Below are 22,511 nucleotides of genomic sequence, written 5' to 3' on the forward strand. Positions count from 1 at the left end.
CAGAAGGAATTCATGTGTCAGGTCAGTATCACGTTGTGTGTGTACACACACACACGGGCAGTCACAGCAACAAGTTAAGAGTGGCACCAACATCAACATGGCTCATATATCTCCATGGCAGCAACTACACTAAGACTTGCACTACTGGCACAATACAACTTTCACTTCCTGGTTTCAATGAAGACACTGCCTTGGCAGCACTTAAGCAGGCAGGAGTCTCAGCTTTCAAGCCAGGGCAAAGATTGGTTTATCTGGGTTAATGAAGAACACAGACTAATTCACCAAGTCCCAACAGTCGGTTTCTGCCTTTGTCATGACAACTCCTTGTCATTCATTGTCATGGCAAACAGGGGATGTATGCCTGGAGAGGAGCCAACTCAGGAGTGTATTATTCAGTGAGGTGAAACATTCAGAAACCTTGCAAATAGAAATGTAAGGAATAGAGATACTGAAATGACTCCCTATTCTAGATGACAGAATTGTGTGTTCTACACAATATACTTCCATGTGAATGTTTTGTAACGTTGTAGTTGCACCCTCCTAAACAGGCCCCTGGTCTGGCTCGCCAAGTTTTACTGTTGCTTATTATTACACAACCTGGCCAGAAGAGACACTTCCCCTTCCCAGCAGTGTTCAGACCCTACAGAGGCTGCGCCTCAAATGGCACCCTATTCCCTATATAGGGGTCTTGTCAAAATGAATGCACTATATAGGGACTAGGTGCCATTTGGGGGACACCCCCTAGACATTTCTCAATTACTTGGACTGTGCCTAAAACACATCAGCGCTAATGGCAATTTGAGGGAAAAGTCTAACTTAGCGTTAGGTAAAAAGAAAACAAGCGGTCTGAAGTGAAAAGCACAACAGACCTGGCCCTGGGTAGACTGGGGGGGGGGTGAGTCATGGGCTCAGATGGGGTGAGCTCATGGATGAACTCAGCGAAAGAGAGCAGCTTCAATTTAACAACCTTTTTTCACTCTCTTTCCCTCTTTCAAGAGTCCATGACTTCTTCAGCATGGGGCGCTGCCAGGGAACTGATCCAACTTCAAAAGTATGAAGTCACGAGGGTGTGTCCCAAATGGCACCATTCTCCCTATGTAGTGCACTACTCTTGACCAGAGACCTACGGGACCTAGTGTAGTGCACTATATACGGAATAGGGTACATTTGGGACAAACCCGAGCAATCAGTCTGAGGCTCTGCCTGCTGCAATTATGGTGTAACATCACATCATGTTCTTCCTGAGGCGAGGCAGGGAGCTAGTGGGCTTCAGACCTGGGTTCAAATACTACTCTTGGGCTGAGGCAGCCTGAAGCACAGCACAGGCCAGTGTCATAAAGACATGGGTCGTCATTTACATACGAGGTAAACACAATATACTTTTCTGGCTAGGTAAACAAACCCCAAACAAATAAAGCTGTACGATTTGGACAAATTATCTCATTTCTATTTTTTGGCCCAGATATTGCAATTATGAATTGAGGTTTTCAAAAACTTGGGTAACATCGCAATTCCATCAGACATGGATAAAACAAGTGTCAGGGTAGAGATCATCACTTCTTTTGATTTGATGAATGAATACATTTGTTGCTAAATTAATACAAAGACTAATTAAACAAATCCTTTCCAACATCGTTATTGGCTACAGATAATTTTATTTATTTATTTTACCTTTATTTTACTAGGCAAGTCAGTTAAGAACAAATTCTTATTTTCAATGACGGCCTGTTCAGGGGCAGAACGACAGATTTGTACCTTGTCAGCTCGGGGATTTGAACTTGCAACCTTTCGGTCCAACGCTCTAACCACTAGCCTACCCTGCCGCCCCAAACATGACACCACTAAAAATATATTTAACATGATCAAAGTATAGTGTGTTATGAGCACAAGAATTATTAATTGATGAATAACATGAGTTCTTAATTCCTATTTTACCATGAGTTCTGAAATAACCTAATAATTATTTATTCAGGCACCCATAGGCTGCAGATGGAATAGGAAGCTTATGATTGTGTAATTATGTACAATTAAACTCAAGCCTTATAATTTAAATGATAAAAGTCAAAGTGCCAAAAACATGAGTCTTGTCCAGTCATTCAATGTGACATGTTTCAACTTCTCCCTTAATTTTGTTATAGTGTTAGAATGGCGACTTGGGAGAAACATGTGCGAGAAGGAATCTTGCATCTCCTGTCCAGCTTGTTTATCATCTTCCTGAAGCCGTCTTTGCTGGCTGTCAATAGGAAACATGTCTTTGGCTATGTGATAGGCTCAGTGATTTCTATGCGTCTACGGGATGTTTTTCGTAGAGAGTTAACACTTCAAAATGCATTGGCAATCAAATGCCTGTTTAACGCAGGTGGCTAGTTGTGGCTGATGGGCTTTGCTGCTATTGGGCACTTGTTTTAACCATGCAATTGTGGTAAATTAGGGGATGGTTATACTTTAAATTATTGAATACATTTGTCGTATTGCCTCGTTGTCACCACAACCGGGGCACTTTTTGCACAACACTTGCATTTGTTTGACATCGGTGTGCCTGTAGCAGAAATACTGTCATACCACTGAAGACGCGCCATACTGAAGTTCTCGTTAGCATGCATGTTTTCCACGACAAACTGAGGTAAAGACAGATTTTTTAAATCTAATACTGTACCAGACAGAAGCGAAAACCCAGACACGGGGCTATGAAGCTGAAGCATCCGTTAAGAACGTTTTCACACCACCAAATATGGTAGTGAGAGGAAGTCCAGTCGCAGGTAGTGGGAGAGGATGGAACTAGGTGAAACTGGGCCATCATTTTGCAAATGTTATTATCTGTGAAACATCTGATCTCAATCATTTTTTCTGTTCCCAAAACTAGAATCGGTTACAAACATAGTGCACTGTTTTATAGACTTGACACTTTGCCAAAGTTATTATTATTATTAGTTAAAGGAGTGCAAAGTCTAATTGAGTTTGTGCACACTTCAGAGGAGAGGCGCTCCCTAACAGAAATAAAGATACTTGCTACAACGCGCCAATAAGATATCGCTAGCTTGTGCTTGGCCCACCTACTTGCTTGTTCTGCCCACTATGCTTCATTTGCTCCCACTGTAAACGTCACAGATGAACAATCTTGGGTTGGTTATAAATATCTTTGACTGTACTGTCTGTCTTTGGTAAAGGCCTTTCTCTCTTCACCAGCATCTAAGTGCACGCTCTAAGCGGGGACGCTTGTGATTGGTCAGCATCCACTATGTATGTAGAGTGAAAGGAGTCTAGCGCATCTCCTTGGAGGTACTATAGAACTAGTTCTCTATTAACGGAGTGTCAATGAAGAAAAATCGCATGTCAATATCGCAATGAATTCGATTAATCGTGCAGCCCTACAAATAAAGCATGAATTGTAGCCTTACTTGGCCATAAACCACTTTAAACATAAGGAGCCAGGTATGTCACTTGGGGGAGCTGTCCCTTTAACAATGCAGTAGGTAAGTAGAGCGGTGATGTGTGTGTGTGTGTGTGTGTGTGTGTGTGTGTGTGTGTGTTACCTCCAGGCTGACTGCAGCAGGTTGGGTGGTGGTTTCCTAGGTTCCCTGTGAGAGGCGGCAGTAGCGCTGCAGTAACTCATAGATTCACATCTCTCAGGCATTCCCTCCAGTCCAGTGAGACTGGTGTTGCGACGGACGATTCTCTCCCGTCTTCTCCCACAACCCCCTGGTCGTCTGCAGGCCACAATCTGATGAGTTTACAGCTCAGGGTCCCACCCAACACACTGTAGGGAGACAGGTACAGGATGTCCAGTTTATTACACAGTTCAGTTTCAGACCACCTTGACTAGGAAGGAACATGGCTGTGTGTTATGCCGACATAACGACAATTAAATTATCCAACAATCATAAGTGAATAACCCTGGTCTCCCAAGAACAATGATCTGAAGAACTGCCAAAGTCAATGAGCCCAGGGCCCGATTCAGAAGCAAACACTTCATGACAGAACGCAGCCTGACAGATTGACAGACCAGTTGCAACAAGTAAATATACTAGCAAAATACACAAAAAAATAGTTGTTGTTCTACTGAATGAATGGCTTATGGGCAATTCCACAGTAACATAATTACAGACTCCGTAGTACTTTGTAAATTGTTCAAAGAAAATGTCCAAAACATTTACTGGAAGAACTGTGCAGATGCAAAGTTGGGTAACAGAATTAATGTCAAATCTCCCTCAGTTTACTTATGTGACCACGGTTTCCAAAAACTGTTAAAAAAGGTGCACTATGCAGAAATTGCTCCGCCATTTCCTGTTTGCAAAACTTCTAATAGTCTGCCTAAAACAAGCATAGAGAATGTAGATAATCATTGTACCATCTAAAATCGGTGTGAAATATATTTTCAACAGCCAAAGATAGTATTTATCTGTTTGAAGCTGGTAAAAGTAAAAAAGCATAACCTAAACTTAACAGGAAGCATAGAAATAAAGCACAGAACAGATCTACCACTTCTTAGAGACTGTCTTTCAGTGACATTTACAGTTCTATAACTCAAATATCTATGTTAATCTGGTCTGGGTCGCCCAAAAAGTTACATATTGCAGCTTTAAACATCTACTCCACAATAAGATTCAAAAGATATTTGCACAAAGAATGGGGGATCAGCTAGGACATGACACCCTGAGTTAGTAAAAAAAACGTGTTATTCAACTACAGTAGGTAGTGAATTTACATCTGGTAACGGAATTACATCTGTACTATACAGAAATTCATCATTATGGATAAGTATATCATTCTCGTCATGGTGATGTATCCTGAATAGGTACACAAAAATGGTAGAAATATGCCATATCCTTCTGTATGTTTGGGTATTATTCTAAACATGGGCTATTTTTCAAATTAGTTCCGTCCCCAAACAAGACAACATTTGGTTGGTCCTGACCAGACCAAATCAGAATCAATCAGATGTCTATGTTTGGACATCACAGTAAACTGCATTGTTGGTTAAGGGCTTGTAAGTAAGCATTTCACTGTAAGGTCTACACCTGTTGTATTCAGTGCAAGTGACAAATAATATTTGATTTGTGTAAACAGTAGATATATTCAGTAAAGTACATTACTGTACTCTACAGTACTCTAATTCACTGTAATGTTCTGTGCAGTACTTCTCTACAATGCCAGTGGAAGGGAGGACAGTAGCAGGTGACCCAACTCTGGTTTGTGACTACTTTGATTTCCCATTGCAGTAATTCCGTAACATTTGGTAACAGATTCACTTAATAATTCATAAAACATAAATTATTACACTAATTGGTAAGTCTACCTTTAACTGTTACTTCTGTGAACGTTCATTATCCTCCCTCATGCGGGAGATAAATGTAAAAATATCAGAAAGATGTGGGTTTTTGGTAATGGAGTTACAAGGCAATGATTCTTAAACTTACAGAAGGCAAATAATATATCCAAAACTAAATATGTGTCGATATCAGTTGGAAGGGGTCTTCAACATTAGTGTTTATGTATTTCTAATACCTTTTAGACATCTACCAGAAAGTCACAAGACCCCTTTTCCATCCGTTTGACCAGAAATCAAATAAATAAAAATATATAGACACACACACATTCCCTTAAAAAAATAAAAAAATAAATAAATATAAAAGAAGTAGCTTTCATTTGACACGCTCCTATGAACTTCACATGTTGGAGCTCATGGCTCCTTTTAGATGGAAATGCCCTTATGTAATGCAAACCTGGCACTTCTAACAAAAACAGACAAGGAAAAAAAAAACAGATGCCTTTACATGGTTTACAATGTATTTTTGTGGTTTAACCACCTTTGTATTGAATTCCCTTAAGCCTCATTTCTAAGACAATCCAATATGAATCTAATGGAGACAAGTCCTAAAAATAACCCACCATCACTGATCTGTAACAAAAGTCAACCACAGTTGGTTAAAACAACAAAGATGTGGCTGTGCATCAAATTATTTCCCCCCTTCAACATAAGTCAGAGATCAAACCAAAATGACAGTTTGTAATATTCATTAGCAGTCATTGACGACTTAAAAACACAGCAGCCTACATTTAGCCTGTCCTTGTAGTAAACTCTGTAGCTTTGTAAAGACAAAGCAAAAGTATTGAATCCAGTCCAAATGCTCATACAGTATAAATGAACTGAAGGCATGGGCTTCAGTTCAAACTAAGCCAACATTGAAATGGAAACATGCTCACTCGAAGGTTGAATCCCAAATGGGATCCTATCTACTCTTTATTAGTACACTGCTTTTGACCAGGGTCCATATGGCACTGGTCTAAAGTACTGCACTATACAGGGAATAGGGATGCCATTTGGGATATTCAATTAAGCCCTTCCCCCATTCTAATTCGCAGGCTGGGGAAAAACAAGCGCCCAGTTTGTTTTCAAAGAGATATGTCAGCCATGAAGACCAGATAAGCCTGAACAAAAGCTGCTTTGGGAACAGTGGAACAGTGACCAGCCAGGGGACTGAGGGGACAGAGGGGAGGGGAAACCTGCTCTGCTTACCATCCACTTGGCTAGCTAAAACACAAGACCATCAGTCACTGAGGGACATGCTTGCACCTCTTGTACACAATGATAATTAAGACTACTGGCCTCATTCCTTTATTTCAGTATTACCTTTTAGCCCAGCACAAGTATTTTCAGCACCAATGCGCATATCATATCAAATCACCCTCCTTTTCGTCATGGACTACTGTCCCTGCCAGGGTGGCTGGATAAGGGTGGAAAACGAGTTACATTCCTAAATGTTTGGTTACATTCGAGGGTCAGTACTGGACATGTGATCCTGCATGCTTGCACAATTGTATCTGTTGAGAACCCTGATAAAGAACTGATGTAGCCTAGCAAGCCTACAACATTTGCGTTCAATGTACAATAAAAACATGTTCAGCTAGCATGTTAATCAATAACATCCACATATTTACACATGGGTGATGGATACGAGGCAGGCTGAGGAAACACCACTTTCAAGTTACGATTGATTAGACACTGGCCAATGGTAAGCAGAGAGTTAAGGCTATATAGACAAGAGGGAAAACAGAACACTGGTCCATTGAATGTTTTTCAGCACATCAAAGCAGAGAGGGGTCTGAGCTGGATACAGAAGAAAAAAGTGCAATAAAACAAAAGTCTCTGTTGTCTGAGCAAAACAAGGACAACAAACTAGGCTACTTCCACAGCGCATTCCAGCAAAGTCTGCTAGAAAATGCAACTGTACAGTTGTGGCCAAAAGTTGAGAATGACACAAATATTCATTTTCAAAGTTTGCTGCTTCAGCGTCTTTAGATGTTTTTTCATATGCTACTATGGAATACTGAAGTATAATTACAAGCATTACATAAGTGTCAAAGGCTTTTATTGACAATTACATGAAGTTGATGCGAAGAGTCAATATTTGCAGTGTTGACCCTTCTTTTTCAAGACCTCTGCAATCCGCCCTGGCATGCTGTCAATTAACTTCTGGGCCACATCCTGACTGATGGCAGCCCATTCTTGCATAATCAATGCTTGGAGTTTGTCAGAATTTGTGGGTTTTTGTTTGTCCACCCGCCTCTTGAGGATTGACCACAAGTTCTCAATGGGATTAAGGTCTGGGGAGTTTCCTGGCCATGGACCCAAAATATCAATGTTTTGTTCCCCAAGCCACTTAGTTATCACTTTTGCCTTATGGCAAGGTGCTCCATCATGCTGGAAAAGGCATTGTTCGTCACCAAACTGTTCCTGGATGGTTGGGAGAAGTTGCTCTCGGAGGATGTGTTGGTACCATTCTTTATTCATGGCTGTGCTCTTAGGCAAAATTGTGAGTGAGCCCACTTCCTTGGCTGAGAAGTAAAGGGATGCTTTACTCTTGGCATGACACAGGACTGATGGTAGCGCTCAACTTGTCTTCTCCGGACAAGCTTTTTTCCGGATGCCTCAAACAATCAGAAAGGCGATTCAGAGAAAATGACTTTACCCAAGTCCTCAGCAGTCCAATCCCTGTACCTTTTGCAGAATATCAGTCTGTCCCTGATGTTTTTCTTGGAGGAGTGGCTTCTTTGCTGCACTTCTTGACACCAGGCCATCCTCCAAAAGTCTTCGCCTCACTGTGCGTGCAGATGCACTCACACCTGCCTGCTGCCATTCCTGAGCAAGCTCTGTACTGGTGGTGCCCCGATCCAGCAGCTGAATCAACTTTAGGAGACAGTCCTGGCACTTGCTGGACTTTCTTGGGTGCCCTGAAGCCTTCACGACAATTGAACCGCTCTCCTTGAAGTTCTTGATGATTCAATAAAAGGATGAGTTAGGTGCACTCTTATTGGCAGCAATATCCTTGCCTGTGAAGCCCTTTTTATGCAAAGCAATGACGACAGCACGCGTTTCCTTGCAGGTAACCATGGTTGACAGAGGAAGAACAATGATTCCAAGCTCCCAGTCTGTTATTCAAACTCAATCAGCATGACAGTGATCTCCGGCCTTGTCCTCTTCAACACTCACACCTGTGTTAACGAGAGAATCACTGACATGTCAGCTGGTCCTTTTGTGGCAGGGCTGAAATGCAGTGGAATGTTGGGGGGATTCAGTTCATTTGCATGGCAAAGAGGGACTTTGCAATTCATCTGATCACTTCATAACAGTCTGGAGTATATGCAAATTGCCATCATACAAACCGAGGCAGCGGACTTTGTGAAAATTAATATTTATGTAATTCAAAACTTTGCCATGACTGTACAGTGCAGGCCTACTATTGAGAAAACATTAAATGACCTGATTTTTCAGTCAGACACAGAATCACTCGCCGTGCACAGACAAACAATTTAGGACAAAGGGTGGGGGGGACAAGCAGGAAATACAGAATTCTCAAATGTGGATTTCTGAAAACCAGGGATTTTATTGAAAGTTCCCAGACTGCAGTGCTTGGAGTCACTAAAGAGTCACTACAGACCCAGGCTGTGTCGCAGCCTGCAGGAGACACGAGGCCGGCACACAATTGGCCCAGTATCGCCCGGGTTAGGGGAGGGTTTGGACGGCCGATGTCCTTGTCCCACCTCACTCGAGCGACTATTTGTGGCGGGCCAGGTGCATGCATGCGGCCTTCGGTCGCCAGCTGTACGGCGTTTCCACCGACACATTGGTGCGGCTGGCTTCCGGGTTAAGCGAGCAGTGTGTCAAAAAGCAGTGCGGCTTGGCGGGGGTCGTGTTTCGGAGGACACATGGTTCCTGACCTTCGCCTCTCCAGAGTACGTACGGGAGTTGCAGCAATGGGAAAAGACTAACTACTACTTGGATATCACGAAAAAGGGGTAAAAAAAAGGTACCCAAAAAATGAGGTGAAAGGGAGACAGTAGGACTTTAAAGATCCAACATTTTTAATTGTTACTGTTGAAAAGCGATCGCAAGTATAGTGAAGTACACACACTAAGGGAGACAAATAGATTTTAAACTAGTGTTAAGACAACTGCAAACTTCAAGGAATAGGGCATTCAAGGAGTTGGTCTGATAGGAAGTCGTGATGTCATCGGAAAGGCCAGCTCCCACCACTTGTGCCCTGTCATGAATTACCTGAACCACCCATTTTGTTGTGTAAATCAGCTGTTAAATGAGGCGAGAAAGAGACTGGAGTGACATTAAGTTCACCACCTCCCATTAAACTGATTGGCTTAAAATGACAGGTTTTTGAGGAAGTAAACCGCTGCTGCTTGTGGAGGTGCTAAAGGTTATTGCACATGACATGATTATACTAGTCTTGCAAATACACTTTTAGCCCAAACTTTGTACTTAGGACTGGCCTGTGATTAACAAGTCAATTGTCTACGAGGAGCTGATGGATTCAAAGGCTCTGTTTTTGCCATGAGGGAAGTAGGCTGTTCAAAAAGTGTTACAGCAGTGTTTTGCTAATTTGTAGTTAAACCTTTCATACGATGCAGTCCCCACAACGTGTCGGATGATGAAGACCAATGAGCTAATTGACAAAAAGCTTCTTGTCGAACAACATTCTGAATTGTGATTGTTGTATAAATGATTCTGTTGAGCATTGCTCTTGCTGCGTATTCATATGGTTGTACTCTAACTAGTCCTCCGAAGTGCTTCTACTCAACGTTAGGTTTTTCCTCATTTTGTCGGTTGTGGTTAGTGACCAAACTACCAGGCTAAGTAAATCAAATTACATTTGTTTTATTGGTCACATACACGTATTTAGCAGATGTTATTGCGGGTGTAGCGATATGCTTGCAAATCAGGTTTCTCAGAGTAGGAGTGAAAATCTAAGCTCAGTTTTGCCTTTTAAAATCATAACGAATAAAAGTAATGAAATCATAATGATTAAGTCATGATCCTTAAATTAGCACTTCTACTCTAAGCCACCTTCTGGGTGCAGGCCAACAGAACTTGATAACACCACATTATGCTTAAAATGCTCAATCAAAATATCATTGGATTGATACAGAATTTACAACCCAGAATAAATTAAACTGGAACTAGGCCTATTGTCATTTCACTGAAGAGAGAGAGAGTATTTGAGAGAGAGAGACTAACTTACATGGTTCCTGAAGAGGAGTTTTCTATTTAGCTAGAATTCTTGCAACTCAATGTTTCTCTGTTGCCCATTGCCCTGCATGCCTAGGGCACAGCACCAGTGTAGACTAGAGTATGTGGGTGTATGTATGCATGCACGGGAGTTAACCTAAAGCTAGTAAAGTGCTAACTGAAATTCTTCCCAACCTTCCCCATACAGCACAGCATTGCAGCACGTGGTTAAAGAGAAAGCTTCACCTAAACAGCTGTCATTGGCCACCACAGAGCTGGGCCCCAGCTTCTCCACTTACAGACACGTGTTGCTGTCAAGGAGGAAATAAAGCATTGCAGCCAATTGGCTGCCAGGACTCTCTTATGTCTATATACGGCAGCTATATAATCAATAGTTTTGTAGAGAGAGCGGGTCTCCTCTCCACTGACTCCTGATTATGTTGGGTAGGTGTGATTCTCTCCTGCTACTCCACTCAACATGTGCCCCCGCATACACAAGTAGGCCTACACACTCTACAAATACACAAACACCCTACTGAGCCAAGCCAACGCGCCAGTCCCATAACTGGGACAAAAGGACACCCTGAATGACACCGAAGCCCACAGAGAAGAGCAGAATCTCCAATGTCAGCAGCAGAAGGAGCTCAGACTGGCCACATTCTGATCCTGCTGCAGCAGCATGTCCCTATGGACACAGGGAGACACTAAAAAGTTACAAGCTCCACTCCATTGACCTACGTAAATGTGTGTAGGCTTGAGCGGTATACCGGGGCATTTGGAAAAAGCGGCAAGATTGGACTGTATTGAAAAACAAAGTATTTGAAGTTTGTCCCAATACATATTAATATTTGTAGCTACTTTAAAAACCTGCAGTCAACTTCTGCAATACGTTAGGGGGAGCAGATTGTGTTAATTTCACCCGTCACATTTTACATTATGAAGCTTACCTTAGTTCCCCAGAACAGTTGAGCCAGTCACGTGTTTGTTTGTAAATATCACAACGGGAGAAAGCGGGAGCTGGTAAATCCATAGTGTTCTATACGTATCAGCAGTTTTGCTGAACACATGAGGTGATGAAGTTACACTTGTATGCAAGTCGCTACTAAATGTTTGCCATTAGATACACTACATGACCAAAAGTATGGACACTTGCTCAAACATCTCATTCCTGGGCATTAATATAGAGTTGCCCCCCTTAGCTGCTATACCAGCCTCCACTCTTCTGGGAAGGCTTTCTACTAGATGTTGGAACATTGCTGCGGGGACTTGCTTCTACTCAGACCTCACTTTGTGCATGGCGGTATTGTCATGCTGAAACAGGAAAGGGCCTTCCTCAAACTCTTGCCATAAAGTTGGAAGCACAGACTCTAGAATGTGATTGTATGCTGTAGCGTAAAGATTTACCTTCACTGGAACTAAAGGGGCCTAGCCCAAATCATGAAAAACAGCCCCAGATCCTTATTCCTCCTCCACCCAACTTTACAGTTCGCACTATGCATTGGGGCAGGTAGCGTTCTCCTGGGATCCGCCAAACCCAGATTTGTCTGTTGTACTGCCAGATGGTGAAATGTGATTCATCACTCCAGAGAACTGCTCCAGAGTCCAAAGGCAGCTTGGCATTGTGCATGGTGATCTTAGGCTTGTGTGTGGCTGCTCAGCTATGGAAACCCATTTCATGAAGCTCCTGATGAACAGTTATTGTGCTGACGTTGCTTCCAGAGGCAGTGTTGCAACCAACGACAGAATTTTTACACTAGATGCTTCAGCGGTCCCATTCTGTGAGCTTGTGTGGTTTACCACGTCGCAGATGAGCCGTTGTTGCTCCTAGACATTTCCACCTCACAGTTCAAATCAAATTTATTTATATAGCCCTTCGTACATCAGCTGATCTCAAAGTGCTGTACAGAAACCCAGCCTAAAACCCCAAACAGCAAGCAATGCAGGTGTAGAAGCACGGTGGACTAGGGCAGCTCTAGCCTGGCTGAAATTTTACAAACTGACTTGTTGGAAAGGTGGCATCCTATGACGGTGCCACATTGAAAGTCACGGAGCTCTTCAGTAAGGCCATTCTACTGCCACTGTTTGTCCATGGCGATTGCATGGCAGTGTGCTCTATTTCATACACCGGTCAGCAAAGGGTCTGGCTGAAATAGCCGAATCCAATCATTTGAAGGGGTGTCCACATACAAAAGTATTACATAGTGTATCTAATAATGGGGTTTCTGTTAGAGCTCTTGAGTTCTGTACAGTTGCCATTTTCCCCTGTGCTTCTTACTAGCGTTTTTCCCCTCCTCCGTTCTTCTCCCCTCTGCTCATGGTACACATACATGCTTTCTGAAGGAGGAGTAGTGTCACAACTTTTTTAATTTGCACAATGTGTCTCGTTCACTTTAGATGGAAAATGTCCACACTCACCGAAAATGAGATTTGGTAACTACTAGCTATACTTAGTCGGTTTTTGCTTTTTAGCATTTAGCTAATAGCATCTGTGATTTCACTATTAGTTTGTGCTAATTTTGTTAGCATTTGGTATTTTCTTGTATGCTATGCCGGTAAGTAATACCGTAAATCCTGAGATGAGAGAAGGACGGTATCTGGGTACCACACAAGCCTATGTGGGAGGAGTTGGATTTTGAGTAGTGGACATCTTTTGGTAACATGATATCCTCGCCGGTCCCATTTACAAGGGGGTGGGGGGAATAGCTTGCTGGCAGCCTGGTTAAAAACATTGCAATCTAGCTAGCCTTTTTAGCTTGCCACATCTCCATGTTAAATAAATCTGATTTATAAAATAGTAAAAAAAGATATGCCCTGTCAAATATACTTATTTTCCCAGTTTGATATGCTGCTTGTGTGTTGATTTCCATAGCGCCTAAAAATAGAACATGTTTGGTCAGAGAAAGTCACATGACAAGCTAGTTGGCTACAGCAGGTTCAAACATTTCACAATAGCCTGTAATCACTAGTTATTACTTCTAAACAAAATACATTTTGGGGTTCTCTTGTTGTCTTCTCATTTGTGGTGAAAGCAAAAGTAGTGTCCTCCCTTGCTAGCAAGTTGACTAAACACTGCAAGCTAGCTAGCCCTTTAGCTTCTTACATCGCCTTGTGAAATAATCAGATTTAAGATTAAATATGCCCTAGCAAATATTCTTATACTTGCCAGTGTAAACTACAACATTATCCTAATTTGATATGCTGCTTCAATGTATTCACTCACATATCAGCTACAAATAGAATGTCATCCCTTTCAGTCACAGAGAAGAAAAAAAGCACATATCTGTTTTAGCCTAAAGTAACATCACCTCAAAACAAAATATTTGGGGGGATTCTATAAGGTTGAGATGTAGTTTGGTTTATTATCTGAGCAGTCGCTGAGACTCAAAGGTAGAAGAAAACGGCGTCAAATGCCAGAGCGTTGCTGTGGGTCCAGTCTACGTATTATCTGTAGATACTTTAAGGAGACTTTTCTGACCAGGATCCAATTGACAGCCCAACGAGCCAAATCTAAAACTGACCCTTATATTAGGCTAACCCTAACATTAACCAAACCCAATTAAATATAGGTTTGCACGTCATCCATGTGGCCTTTCCCATAAATGCATGGCTGCCCTCTCCTTTCATAAGGCACTTCCTTCACCTGAACCTACTGGGGTTTTCCATACAAATACAATAGCACTTTAAAACACACCCGGGAAGAGGGGTGCGGCTGCCTGACTGCCTGTAATTCGTATACAAAGCTATTTCCATACCCAAGCACTTGTGGACGAGCGCTGTTGAAATACCTTTTGAGGCGATTTTCTAATCTAGTGGTGTACAGGACATCCAAAACACTGAAACATCAAGCCCCAACTATAAATCAGAAAGCAACCAGAGAGAAAGCAGCTTTCGTTTAATATATTTGGACCACTAACAAATCAGTGCTTTCCTGCTCTTAGTATCAATCTATCATAACCTCGTAAAGAAAGAAGTTCAACCAACATTTCACTGCTCGTGACTCCATTGAATAGAGCATCCTGATCACTGACTGACCAGTAACAGTTGTGCAATGATCTGTTATGTGTTCCATCCAGGCTAAGTACAGAGACATCCACGATACTCTCAACATTCCACATACAGAGTTAGTGTGCTGCACAGCATTTGTAACACAAGTGCTGTCCTGTCGGAAGAGTAACATGGCACACAAGACCTTTGATTTGGGGGTTCTCTCTCTCAGCAGCATGAGTATGTCATAGCATACAGACTCAGAAATAATCTCAAGACTTCAGCTGGCAACAACCCATTAACTTAACCTATTGTTGATCAGTTGCTACATGTTAGCTGGGGCCTGGGCCAATAAAGCTATTAGCTCAATAAGGTCCGTCTAAAAATAGGGAAATATTAGGTAAGCAAACACACAATTTGACTACTATAAATCAGATCTCCTCAAAAGCTCAAACAAGAATATCCATATTTCTTATGATTAGGCTTTTCAACATAGAGTAGATCTCTATTTCTATTGCTCTAGTTACACATGCAGCCTATGAATAACACCATTGCAGGCATACATATGCCCACAGAAACAGAGGACCTCTTACCTAACAGGTCTTGAATTCCACACCTCTACTAAGAAGTTCACAGCGATTCAGTAATTACTTCAGGAGGGCCTGTGAAGGGCCTATGAGTAGCTAGCTTTCCAGAGCCTAAAGTGTCTGTGTATTCCCTCCATTGCCAAGCACAAGGCGTCAGCTCTGACACCACCAGACCAGGAATGGCAACAGCCTCGTCTATCTCACCCTGCCCATTGGATAGAAACTCATCAGGGGAATGGGAAACACATGCTGCCGAGTTACAGGCATAGGATACGGACATGACCTACGCTACAAGACAGAGCAAACCAGTTGCGTTACGTCAAGACTGGGCAACTTTATTTTTTTTCCACTGAGAAACTGGATATAGGCTAACAACACACCTTGTACAAACAACGACCATCCCAATTTCTTTTGGCTTAGTGAATTCCTTCCTATCTGGCCCTTTGAGACAGTCGCACACCATTTAATGATTCACAGTTCTATGCTATACCCTCTCTTGTACTACAGTAATCTGGAAGCCCACCATACAGTTGGTCTGTCTGTATGTCTTTGTGGCAATTGTGTAGCCTAATGTCAAAGCATGTTTCAAACCTTTCAGTCACACACCATTCTGTTCTCCTACTTAAACTGAGCTTTTTCTTTATTACAGTAGCATACACAGACAACCATAGTGTTGCTGTATGTCCCAAAACACAGGCATTCTCTTCCATGTCTTTGTGGCAATTGTGTAGCCTAACATCAAAGCAGCATGCCTCCAACTTTAGCATTGACCCAAATGAATCAGTGTGAAAAAGACCAATGCTGGAATGCACTGAGGGACAATGAGCATGTAGGAAACGTGCTCACAGCACAAGGCAAACACACTAGATGCTGTATGAGCATTCAACAGGCCAGGCTGAATATAACATGTAACAAGGACAAGCAAGGTGACAATTCAAACAGCCAAAGACGACCTCTTTTGTACTACAAAATGTGTCTTTCAATTGTTGTTTACAAGTAGTATGGCCAAGAAGTAGAAAACAAACACCTCAGCTTTTCTCAAGTTCTCAAGGGTGAATTATTGGGGCTCAGGCAGGTGGAAGGCTGAGAGCAAAGACAAGCCAACGCAGAGCGAGAGAGAAAGCAGTGGGAACAGAACAGGACAGGATTAAAAGCCACGTATCTAAAATAACACAAAGGCTTGTCACAACCTGTTACACTCACAGGTCTGGCCCACCTCACCCACTCCAATCAACAGCTTGTTTTGTCAGGTAGGAAAAACTGTTGAACACAGGGCTGTAAATACAATAAAATGGTAGCACTGGTGCTCTCAACTTAAGATCAAATTTAGCAGCAACAGAAAATATTGATACAGCCTTTATTTGGTCTATGCATTCATCTACTGTTGAATCACATGTGCCCAAGAAACTGTAAAGACTGTTCATTATACAAGCTAAAATGCCAATACAAATACCAGTCATTGAAATTACAAAGTAATTTGTGGAATATTACAGCGTTACATTGTGTAAAAGCAGTTTCCTGTTGAGATGCATTATATTAAAACATTGTACAATGTCTCTTTTATGAACATCAAGTGTGTGTGTGAAGAGATGCAAATCTGTCATTCATTCACTGCTATGATCATTGAGCTCATGAAGTTATCCCTTTACCATTCTTTCGGTGCTCCCAAATGTTTCGACTGGTAAAGTTACCAGGTTGTTAGCAAGCCAGCTAATGAGGTAACATGAGGTGTCAGGGGGCCACGACATGGTTTATGAATGTAAAACGAGGCATGCCAATGGAGATGCATCCAGCTGAAGTGCCAATGTGCAATAGAAGGAGAAAAAAAACGTAGTGCTGGTAACGGCTGAATGGTTTGGGTTAGAGACTAGCAGTTCTCTGTAGTAATGGTGCCACCACCACAGTCACAAATCTGCATCTTAGAGACTATTTGCACTGAATCGCCACACATTCAACCCTAAAACACTACCACCCAGCACAGCTGGTGTTCTACTATATATTCAACTGACCAACACACTAACCACTTTAAAATTTGTAAATCCAGTCATACTTATAGCACATTTATTATCCATTCTGTATATCCTATTGTTCATTAACTATACTGTATATCCTATTGTTTACATACCAGGCTATTACTAGGCATACTAATTCTTCCTTTAATAGGTAGCTAGCGCACAAGCATTTAGCTGCAGCTTTTATACCTGCTGTAATCTGGACGTGAGAAATAAAATGATTGATTACAACAATTAAATGGCTGAATTTTTCTCTAGGTGCACTGGTGCTCCTAAATTAAAATTCCAAGTCGCAAAGCAAAATATTTAGGAGCATATGCGACCAAAATGCCCGCACTTTAGAGACATGGTTGAACACGTCTTTCTCCTGCTACGCGAGTCTTAATAGACTGGACAAAGATGTTTTTTGACACTGAGCTGTCCAGTTGTCTGGGTGCCTTGGTGGGACGGATAGGCAAATTCACCCCAACAGGTGGTAAAGGTATTTCAGACTACACTAAAAGGGGTTCTCATCATTTGTTCATAAAAAAAAGTAGGTCGCAGGGCCTGGGCTTGACGAAAAGAGACTCACCAAATGTGCACACAAATGTCTAAGCTACACGGCAACTGTTCCTCAATGCCCCAAAAAAGTATATGGATACAAGCCATGAATATTTCTGTCGATCTTTATTGACAACGCTGAAGCTAAGTGCTTGTTATCATTATGTATTGTAGAGTCCAGGGTTCAACGTACACTTCTCACTGTCCCGAATGGAATCCCTACTGGCCCAGTTATTGGGGTCATACAGAGCCTATTGGCATGCTTTCCCACTATATTCAGCTGGTAATAGCTTACATTTGGTTGTTATGGTAAGTATTAAAAAGCTGTTTAATATCAATTAACAATGTGAGACATCAGTCTACTCTTTAGAACTGCTTTGTGTTAATTACATACATTTGTTTGTATAATAGCCAGTCATTTTAAGATTACAATTTTTTAAATCTTAAAATAGGACATTGCCCCAAAAAAGATATCGATCTGGGTACAGTAGGCTATCCAAGACAAATGCTAGGCAACTTGTAGATTTCTATTTACACACTATCAACAGTAGCCAGCATGTTCACTATTGAATATTTCCTTTTAGAAATCACTTTCCCTAAAATAAATAAGCTGAACGAGTGGGTTGATGAGCGCTTTTTTTGCTCTGGACAGCTGCCATGTGAACACAACTTATGTACAGCTCGAGAATGAGAAATTCTGACTCCCGGGGAGCATGACGGTGCTTTAACCACCAAACATATTGACCAAATACAAATAGCATTACTTTTCCACGTGTTGTCTAGTCTTCAATGGCAGACTGCAACAGAGAAGGTAAATGTTGAACTGGAATGCAAATTTTGCAGGAAAGTTAGTGGCCCTGTTGGGTCAGTGACTGACTAGATCCACTGGCCCAACACGTTTTTACTGACCCCAGGCCAGCGGGCCATTGTTAATGTCAGATCCTGGAGTCAAACTATTTCTCCCAGTTAAGTAAGATTGTAAAAGCATCATTGCACAATTTGGGTCTAGGCCTACATGTGAGATGATTGTTAGACAGTTAAGGGGTTCTGATGGATTAATTGGCTAAGAGAGAAAACACACCAGACCGACAAATGATTAAATGCAGAGGGTGACCATCCTATCCCCTCTGACCACAGAACATTGGCCATCATTTCCCAACAATTATACATGTTGAATCTGTACCTTTTGTTGACACCCAGCAGGTGATCGACTTCGCACAGCTGACAGTCATCATGGTGGCATGTACTGTCCATAAGGTCTTACAGTAGTTGGGAGGTGTTCAATATTAAAATCAATGGAGACAAGATCCACCCATAAACATCTGCTTCAGTTCCATGGGAGTGCCAAAACCTTCTCTGACTGTACAATTAAATCAACCACTCAATACCATAAGTGGATCAGGCACTTAGCCTAGTGTATCAGCACAAACCACTACCAACAAAATGAGGAACAGCCTAACATTGATTAGAAACACTTTGGAGAACTAGTATGTTGAATAGAGTGCCACCATATGAATACATAGCAAGAAAAAGACTAAACAGAAGTGCAACTCAAGCATTTTATTATACAACAACTTTTTTTATTTTACCTTTATTTTACTAGGCAAGTCAGTTAAGAACAAATTCTTATTTTCAATGACGGCCTAGGAACAGTGGGTTAACTGCCTGTTCAAGGGCAGAACGACAGATTTTGTACCTTGTCAGCTCGGGGATTTGAACTTGCAACCTTTCGGTTACTAGTCCAATGCTCTAACCACTAGGCTACACTGCCGCCCCCGGCAGAAAAATCCCATGGCAAAAACAGACCCATGGAATCCATCAGCGCCTCACACAGACAATTGACTTGTTAATCACAGGCCAGGTCTAAGTACAAAGTGTGGGCTAAACGTTTATTTGCAAGACAAACAAGAGTATGTGTATGCTGTGTGCAATAACCTTCAGCACCTCACAACATGCAGTGGTTTACTTCCTCAAAAGTATATGTTATTTTAAGCCAATCACTGTTTCATGGGAAGTGAATAACTTAATGTTGCACTCCAGTCTCCTCACATCATTTAACACCTGATTAACCTAACAAAAGACATGTCTCAATAGGTGGTCCAGACATGTCAACATAGCACAAGTGGAACTTTTACTGCTTTTCAGCAATAATTTACCCTTGTACATATCAGAGCACCTAAAATTAATAATTTGATTATCCATGTTAATACATTCATAATAAGGAAAGTAGCTGTTAGCGACACAGTCAACACCGCTACACAAACTATTCATACACAACGTAACGTTAGCCACTTGGTAAGATTGCTAGCTTTTAGATAAGTGACAATGTATTCACACATTGCACTATTTAGATTTAGTACCGACCATGCGTGTTGTTTTCGTGTCAATAGGATAACAAACGCGCTAGCTCAGTCAGCTAGTTTGCTAAACTACTGTGGGGGGAAAAAAAGTTGCCAGTGACAACGACATTGTTACCTACATAGTTAATTTATAGTTTAAAATTAGCTCGTTACATTTCCACAAAATGAGATAGTAACGTTGATAAACGTTTGTTCGATTTGGAAAGGCCTTATCCACCCATGCAGCGAAGGTTTGAGGAAAGCAACATCATAGTCAAGGTACTGTGGCGTAACGTTAATGCTAGGTACACGCTAACACATTTCGTACTAAATAAATCCATAACGTTAGCAAGCTAACGCTGGTTAACTTTGAGTGTCCAAATATTTAACTAACCAATTACCTTATCAGATTCAAATGAATTGCAGTGCAATCTAAGCGAGTGTTTAAACGGACCCATCAGTGTCCATCTCCACTCCACCCATCTCGACTTTCCAGGCACGTTAATGCTATTAGCTAGCTAACGTTAGCATTGCTAATGGCTAGTTAGTTATACAACTTTTTTTTCCTTTTTTTTTTACTTGTGTGCTGGGTTGGTAGAATGTCAACGCAGTTTAACAATATTAGCTAGAATGTGTTAATTTAATTAATGTAGCTAGCTATTTAACAGTACACACATATAGAGGAATACCAAAGCAAAGGTAAAACGTTCAAACTGACCTGTGCCGCTGTGAAAACTCGGAAATGATGAGGTCTCCAATCCCCTGCCTTACTATGAGCACTTGCTGGGCAAAGCAGCGCAGTGTTCGGTGTTCAGCAGTGACCTTACAATAAATTATAACCGTATCTATAATTATACGGTCTTCATAACTATCATATAAGGAGTAAAATCGTTATAATTTTCGTCCGTATTTGATGCTACACTCTTGCTAACAATTCCATACTAGCTAGTCGTTTTGCAAAAGATATTCACGAGCGAGCGACGTCCCCTGCTTGATATTATAGCGCTCAGCGTTCTGACGTGCTTGCATCTTCAACAATGATGAACGTGTCCGCAAAACTATCATGCACGCGCAAAATAATTGCGTCAAAGACAATACTGTACTTCGTGAATTGAACTAAGATTGATCATTTATATAGGTAATTTACATTTTCGGAATAGGCCTACTTGAGGAAACAAATGTTTTAAAATGGATAATATTAAATGTTTAAAATAGATTAAAGCTTTATTAGGTGAACCAGTCCCCATGATTTACGGGTGACCAAAATTATAGGTGACTAAAATGATATTATATTACTATAAGAGTTCTGAAATCCCTATTACAAGCCATACCATAAACCAGGTGCAAAAGCGATTTGAGAACAATTCAAAGTTCCAACCTTTATGAAGTTCACAGCAGTTTATATGTAGGCATAGAAGAGTCAGTGAATAATCAATCTCTTCTGTCTTCAGTTTCCATCGAGATTCAGTCCGTAGTCTGTTTCCATCATTAAAAATGAATCACTGACCTGACGTCATGATACTAAGGTGTCTTTTTGTTTATCCCAAATGACACCCTATTGCACTTTGGTGCACTACTTTTGACCAGAACCTACAGTATAGGAGTATGATTAAAATAAGTGCTATATAGGGAATAGGGTGTTCTTTGGGATGTAACCCCTGTATCCCGCCATAGGTCACAATAGCCACAACACACAGAATAGTGTCAGTCAGCTAAGCATGTGCCAGCCTCTTTTAGTAGCCTAGTGTAGATAGGAATGTGATCTCTGTTACACACACACACACACTCTCTCTCTCTCTCTTAGAAAAAAAGGTTCCAAAAGGCTTCTTCAGCTGTCCCCATAGATAAACCCTTTTTGGTTCTAGGTAAAAACCAGTTTTGGTTCCAAGGTTCTACATGGAACCCAAAGGAGCGCTACCGGGAACCAAAAAGGGTTCTGAAAAGGGTTCTCCTATGGGGACATCCAAAGAACCCTTTTCGGTTCTAGCGCCATTTTTTCTAAGAGTGTGTAAACACATACACACGCCTTCCTATCTGCCCTGTCTACCTGACACACTGATCAGTTATTGCTGGGGAAGTAATTATCAGGAGGAGACATGGTCTGGCTGGTAGATTATAGACAACAGCCAGAGGCATGCCGGGCTGGGGTGGGGGGAAAGTTTATCATGTGTCTACATGCATCTCGTCAGTCTCATCTTGTGAGCTTAACAGTGCGATGGGCTCATTGCTGTGGGTTGGTGGAGGGCAGTGAGGGCTGTAAATGTAATAACAAGTTTGTGAACATGGATTGAGAGAGGGCTGTTATGAGAGCAACTGTAACAAGTTTGTTTTGTGTTCTTCCACATTGTGATGTAACTTATTACTTAAGAAGAACATAATGGAGAAAAACACATTTGATGATAGACAGCAGGAGCAGAAGCTCTAAAATAACAGTTCACTTCTTTTAAAGGGACTTCAAACTATTTAATCAGGAGAGTAATCAAATTATAGTATTTAGAGGTATCTCTGTAGTTTAAGTCTCCTCATATTT

At 41.5% G+C, this 22,511-nt stretch overlaps 1 protein-coding gene across 5 annotated transcripts in view; it reads right to left on the minus strand.

Annotated features, from left to right (window-relative positions):
* The window catches only part of LOC109904260 (F-box only protein 34), a 29,332-nt gene extending 8,291 nt beyond the window's left edge, over positions 1-21,041 (minus strand). The window contains exons 1-2 of one of the 5 annotated variants that reach the window (XR_002257157.2): positions 20,700-21,022; positions 3,534-3,757 (exon numbers count right to left, since the gene is read on the minus strand). Coding sequence is in view for 4 of the 5 variants with exons in the window: in XM_020501494.2 (XP_020357083.1) it covers positions 3,534-3,634 (101 nt within the window). In the remaining variant the exon portion in view is untranslated. Of the gene's footprint in view, positions 1-3,533; positions 3,758-10,532; positions 10,666-15,096; positions 15,177-20,382; positions 20,499-20,699 lie in introns of those variants that run through there. The other 4 variants (XM_020501494.2, XM_020501496.2, XM_020501495.2 and 1 more) reach the window with 4 other exon arrangements.
* Between the last annotated feature and the right edge of the window lie 1,470 nt (positions 21,042-22,511).

Source organism: Oncorhynchus kisutch, linkage group LG14, assembly GCF_002021735.2.
Source record: "Oncorhynchus kisutch isolate 150728-3 linkage group LG14, Okis_V2, whole genome shotgun sequence".
NCBI classification, from domain to species: Eukaryota; Metazoa; Chordata; class Actinopteri; order Salmoniformes; family Salmonidae; genus Oncorhynchus; species Oncorhynchus kisutch.